At 36.8% G+C, this 6,431-nt stretch overlaps 1 protein-coding gene across 1 annotated transcript; it reads right to left on the bottom strand.

Moving 5' to 3' along the window:
• Window positions 1–6,326, bottom strand: LOC103515951 (NAD-dependent protein deacylase Sirt4-like). The gene is made up of 5 exons (XM_026828491.1): window positions 6,195–6,326; window positions 5,026–5,531; window positions 4,676–4,834; window positions 4,094–4,258; window positions 1–36 (listed from the first exon to the last, which is right to left on the bottom strand). The coding sequence occupies exons 2-5, from the start codon at window positions 5,476–5,478 to the stop codon at window positions 1–3; spliced, it is 813 nt and encodes a 270-aa protein (XP_026684292.1). The 5' UTR covers window positions 5,479–5,531; window positions 6,195–6,326.
• Window positions 6,327–6,431: the final 105 nt, after the last annotated feature.

Genomic DNA, 6,431 nt, shown 5'->3' with positions numbered 1-6,431 from the left:
TCAGCAGGGGAGAATGGGCTCCCACTTTACACGAGCCTGAAATACGTTTAGAAATAAACAAAGGTTAGGCGTGTTTTTTTCCTGAAATTTCCTTAATCATAAATCCTATCCTAAACTGAACCCGAATCTTGTTTAGTCGTATTTTCCTGTCCCAATTTTCAGGTGGTAATGAAATAATATCGGGCAATTTTCCATTTCCCTATTCCCCACTCACGGATTCGCGTCCCGAATCGACATTTTGGATATTTGGCTAGCCTAGGTATACAGGGTGTTCAACCTTTCTCTACCGCCCTAAAACAATCCAATTAGGACCCCATTTTTGACCCAAAAAGTACCTATACAGGGGACTTTTACTGGGCTGAAATTTGATTTGTATCGTATATCATTGATGACAACCGAGTGCGAAGGGCATCCACTTGTAAAATTTGTAGCCAAAACCAAATGTCAGCCCAAAAGAGATGACCCTAGGGGTGATTGAGAGGCTGACGAAAAACGCCGACCCCGCCTGACACACGAGAATAGGCGAGAAAGATTAACGACTCACACTTTACAACGGAACCGCATGCATCATAAAGATTGCAGGTAAATTAAGCTCTTGTTTATTTATTAGGTAGGTAGACTGAAGGTTTTTTCCCCCATCATGCAAAAAAACTGAACATTTTTTCACTTTTCAGTTCCCTTAGAACAAATTATACCGTATACCAACACTTGGAGTATTTTGTCGGACAGTAAATTATTTACCCACACTCGTAAAAGTCTTTACTACCAAGTAGGGTAAGTGTACCATTTATTCGCCCACCTAAAAAACGTATCTACCATTTATTGGCCCACCTGCCCACATTTATTTGTCTAATTTTTGTTTTTATGACTACAATTTTTGAATAGCACTGGTTCGATAGCAGTCTTTAAGCCCTCTTTCTTTTGATGAAATTGGATCTTGGAAAAGTTCGTCCAGTTCAGACTTATGTGGCGTATGGTACAGGTGGGCCAATAAATGGTACGTTTTTTAGGTGGGCGAATAAATGGTACACTTACCCTACTTGGTAGTAAAGACTTTTACGAGTGTGGGTAAATAATTTACTGTCCGACAAAATACTCCAAGTGTTGGTATACGGTATAATTTGTTCTAAGGGAACTGAAAAGTGAAAAAATGTTCAGTTTTTTTGCATGATGGGGGAAAAAACCTTCAGTCTACCTACCTAATAAATAAACAAGAGCTTAATTTACCTGCAATCTTTATGATGCATGCGGTTCCGTTGTAAAGTGTGAGTCGTTAATCTTTCTCGCCTATTCTCGTGTGTCAGGCGGGGTCGGCGTTTTTCGTCAGCCTCTCAATCACCCCTAGGGTCATTATTATTTTTTTTTCATTTTTTCATTTTTGAGCTTGGATTTTGAGGTAGATACGTATTCTCTCTTCTGATTCCTTCCAATTTTAATTTCAAAGAGGCTCTGAGAACAACAAGTTTGGAGTCGTGAAGTTTTTGTGACAGAACTTCTTTCACGTAAACGTAAATGACGTAATGCATGTATGCCCTTCACTTTGTTGTTTAGGAATCAGAAAATTTCCCACACCCTATGTCAGCTCCCAGTAGTTCCAGTACATTGTTGTACAATGTACATAAATATTTACAGCAAAAAACTAAAGGGTGTTGTTTGAACGTTGCCTTTGCCCAAATAGCCCTTGGCATGTTCCTTTACAAGACTGTAATTACAATTATTATTATAATAGTAATAGTTTTTTTAGCTTTCCCAATTCGTTCGTAAAGCCTTTTTTTTTCCCTGAGGTAAATCTTGTGTTTGAAAGTTGCTTGAAGGGACCTTGGACAGACGACCGTGGGGAGTTGTGAACCCGAGACCCTTGGATTAGGAAACAGAGACCTTTACAAGCAAGCCACCAAGACTTGGTGATGTGATATGGTTTCGTTGTACTCATGTAGTGATTTAAAGGATTATGTAGGCTCTCTCGTTACTTATGTAGGCACCTACATAACGTGATATAAATTACTCGTTAATCACTTACCAACTAAAATAATTAATGCCTTGGGATTTGGAGCAGAGGTCGCGGCTGAAAAATGTAGCTAGGGTTTAATAAGAGAAAGTTGGAAAGCAAAAAGAAAGCAACTTTTGTAATACCTCCGTCGCGTCGTACGGGGTTTAGAATTATTTTAGATACTACTTGCGTACAGTACGGTCGGAAACAGGTCAGGAGGAAAAAGGTGTCATTTGCGTACCATTTAAAGAGGTTTGATAGGGAACTGTAACATCTGAGATCTTATTGTCCCGAAATCGAATGGAGACAGGATAGGAGAAAGCCAGCCGTTCCGAGAACGAACCTTATAACGAAAAGCAGACGCGCTTTACTTTTTTACTTTTCAGGCTTTACACTAGTTGAACAACTTTCTAAAAAAGTAGGGCTAGGTAAAGTTGAAATACAGAACTTTTTAGTCCAGGGAGAGTTTGTTAAAAGTGTTCGCAAAAGGTCTTTCTGTACGCAACTAGTAGTATGTAGCCGGCACCTTCGTGATAGGTAAAAAAAGAAGCAAAACTTGCAATATTTTAAATGAAGCATAAACATAATTTAATATTAAGCACAAACTTAATTTAATAATAATATTAAAAAACGATAAAACTTCAATCATGATTCAAACGCAAGGTAATACAAAAATTATAATAACATACCTAAGTACCTCCCTACTTGCCTGTTTACCTACCTACTTACTTAATAAAACTTGTACTTGGAGCTTTACAAGTAGGTAAGTTAGAAGTTAGGTAGGTGGAGATACCATCTTGAATGAAAGTTTGTATGAAAGGGCTAAATTTGAAGTTATATGGTCCAGTGTAGCCAAGTATATGCATACAAGTTTATCCAAGGGATTTATACAATAAATAACTACAAATTACAGTGCATGGGGCAAGTTTAATAAGAGTAGCATGCAGCTATAAATTCAACGTACATAGGTACCTACATAGTAAACAAAGAACAAGTGAAAATAGTTTGAAAATTGGGCCTTTATTACGTATGCATCCAAGATAATAATTATGTACTTATGTGTACCAAGTTTCAACTCAACCCGCCCAGTAAAAGTGGTTCCGAAGTTAGTTACAACTTGACTCTTACAAGATTTGATCCATACAAAAAGAGGTCTAAACTTCATTAAAAGCATTTAAAAATCGGCAAATCTTTAAAATTCAACGATTAAAGAAGTATATATGTATTTTTTTCCCCCCTTTAAATCACTACATGAGTTATAGAACGAAACCAGACCAAATCACTAAGCAGCCCAAGACACGTGTTTCGTCCTTATTTGGACTCATCAGTTGGACATACATAGAATCACTACATGAGTTATAGAACGAAACCAGACCAAATCACTAAGCAGCCCAAGACACGTGTTTCGTCCTTATTTGGACTCATCAGTTGAACATAGCAGGGGATTGAACCCGAGACCCTTGGATTAGGAAACAGAGACCTTTACAAGCAAGCCAGTTAAACTACTTTATCCATCCACGAGTACAGCACACCTATTATACGTGTTGAATCCCTGGATTATGTCACTGACACGGAAACAAATGAAGGCCTTTGCAAAAGTATTCAAATTCAAGTGTCACAAGTCACAACATACAAAAGGTTATAATGATAATCAAAATGTAGATATACGATAAAATATGCAAATATATCTACACATAGGTATTGACCATTTTGACGAAAGACCTTGACGACTGGGGTAAAGGGACTTTTACTGTCGTTCGCCATCCAAAAATCAAGGTCAAAACGATCATTTGCCTTCCATATCTACTGACTTATTTCCATTTGAGGTCGAGTGGATTGGAACACATCACATCACAGGCACACTCCATTTGTCAAGGGTCCAGGTTTTCTACCCTTGGTATCACATCAATTGAATTTGAAGAAACCGTTTATTGAAGAAATATATAAGACCTTGTTTAGACTGCGGGAGTAAAGGGACTTTTCAGTCTCATTCTGGCAGGATAAACAAGGTATACAGAGTGCTACCCTCCAAGCTAACACTGCTCCAAGCTACAAGGTAGAGTGCTAAGCTAACGAGCTTAACATTGACTTTGAAAAGCTTACCGTTAAGGAAGAGCCAAGCACAAGTACCCCGTCACAAGATCGGACCAGATGATCTATCTTTTCCATCCGATGGCGGGGTATGTTGTCTCCAAAGAACACAATGTCTGGCTTGAGATCCCCGTGGCAATGGGGACATTGGGGAACATGGAATTTCGAAATGGTTTCCTGCAAGGAGAAGAACCAATAAAATTACTGTCTGTGCAACAGACCTGAACAAAAATGGATGTGGTACACAACGGATCAAGAAGAGACCACATTAACATAATAATGGGACTGAAAAGGAGCATTATTCTGACCCAAAATCGAGATTTCAAAGTTTAGGACTGAGATTAGGTAGGTAATTCAGTTTTTTTTTCTTTTCTTTTGGTGATCTTTTTTACCCTTCAATCAGCTACAAAATCTCACATTAACCTCACCCAGCCTGAGCGGGACCAGGAAAAGCCAGGAGTATGTTCACCCATCCAGATACCAACCATATGCAACATTGCTTAACTAGTGCATCCAACATGTTATTTTTATTCCTCAATCTTTTTTTTAAGAGGTTTGTTTGATAGAGGGAACTGAATTAATTGTCATACTTACTTCACTCATTTCCACGTCACCATCAGGTCTCATTTCTTGGCTCTCAATCATCAGGTCTGGATTCAAGTCCTCGAGAATTTTCTGAAACTTGTGACGATCTATCTCATAATCACAGCCAAGGCACATGACACGAAATGCAGTACCATGCATCTCAATCACCTAGAAAAGACAAAGTAAATAAATGATAAAGGTGGTGGAAAAAGGTATTAATCAAACATTTTGTTTTACTTAATTTCTAGATACCATAAATCAATTTTTTTCCCCTCTCTAACATTTGGGCAAATGTACTTGTTTTTAAGAATAGGTACAAGGTTTTTTTTTGTTTATTATATAATTAAGGAGATGCTTACCTTCTTGTTCCCTGCTTTATAATGTAATCCATCTACATTCTGAGTGATTATATACGAGAGTTTCTCATTGTCCTCCATTTGTTTGAGTGCATAATGATTTGCATTTGGTTGGAATGAAGAAAACCGAGGCCATCCAACAAAATTCCTTGCCCAATAACGTATTCGTACTCTTCGAGACTTAAGAAAATCTTGAAACTGCACAGGTCTTTTGTCACTGCGGGCATAGAGTCCAACACCTTCAGATCGGTAATCTGGAATACCACTCTCTGTGGAAATGCCAGCTCCCGTAACCACAAGGATTTTGTTGTACTTCTCTATGAATTGTTTCAATTTGTTAATGTCACTTTCCTCAACAGGTTTATGTTTTGGTATGAAGGAAATTGATCGGGATGTAACATCTGGTGGCACTATGAAATGTTTGAAGAAAAGTCTTTGGATTCTGCAAGTTGTCATTTGACCGTTTTAATTTTAAAGAGACTACTTGAATAATTATAACAAGTAGGTACCTAGAAAAAGCAAATTTAAAAATGGTGCTTGTCAAAACACTGAGACTGGGTTATAAAACTTCAATGATTTTAAATGATATAACTTACTTTATAGTTAGGTGAGTAGGTACTTATAATAGAAAGAGAAAAACTGGTAAGTTAGGTAAGTGATTCACCTTTTGAATAATGAAGAAGTAGGTATAATTCAAACACACAATGATACCTACAAATATCTATGTAAAACCAGTATACAACCACAATGTGTTAGTTGTAAATTGCTTCTTTGGTAGGCAAATGATTCATATCATAGCTTGATATTTGATATTTTGGGGTTGTTCAGTATTATTGACAAAGGGGACCATCACAGAAAGGCCATTATTATTAAAAGAGTATAATATCTTAAAAAGTGGTGTGCATGACACATGACAGACCTCAGTGAATCAACAATCGATGACAAAGTACTCTGTTGCTGTACTCAAATGATCAAATTAAATTAAATAGTTCTTTGAACTTTGTTTAACATTTGAAAAAATTACAGTTAGGTCTGTGGTATCAGTTATCAAGTATTTATTATTAGGTACCTAAATTCTAAATTTAAATCCTCTGCAATGAAGGAGAAACAAATCTTTCTTACTTTCTTATAACTTTGCACTACCTACAGAACTACCGGGAAAGAATTCTCACCTTGGAAAAAGTGTATTGTTATCGATAACGGATCTGATAAGACATAGGTAGAGAACGCTTGGAAATTACATAATTAATTATTTATTTATTAATTAATTACCTTTTCCTCTCATTAAAATGAGAAAAACTAGCAAAAAAGTGCAAAATTTGCAAAAACCAAAAATACAAAAAGTAAACAAACTGATAACCAGTCAGCTGATAAAATTCAAAAACAGCTGTGAAAACGTTTCCGTCACC

The sequence above is a fragment of the Diaphorina citri genome, unplaced genomic scaffold (genome assembly GCF_000475195.1).
Source record: "Diaphorina citri unplaced genomic scaffold, Diaci psyllid genome assembly version 1.1 scaffold1449, whole genome shotgun sequence".
Classification (NCBI taxonomy): Eukaryota; Metazoa; Arthropoda; class Insecta; order Hemiptera; family Psyllidae; genus Diaphorina; species Diaphorina citri.
This window is presented reverse-complemented; position numbering and strand designations above follow the sequence as displayed.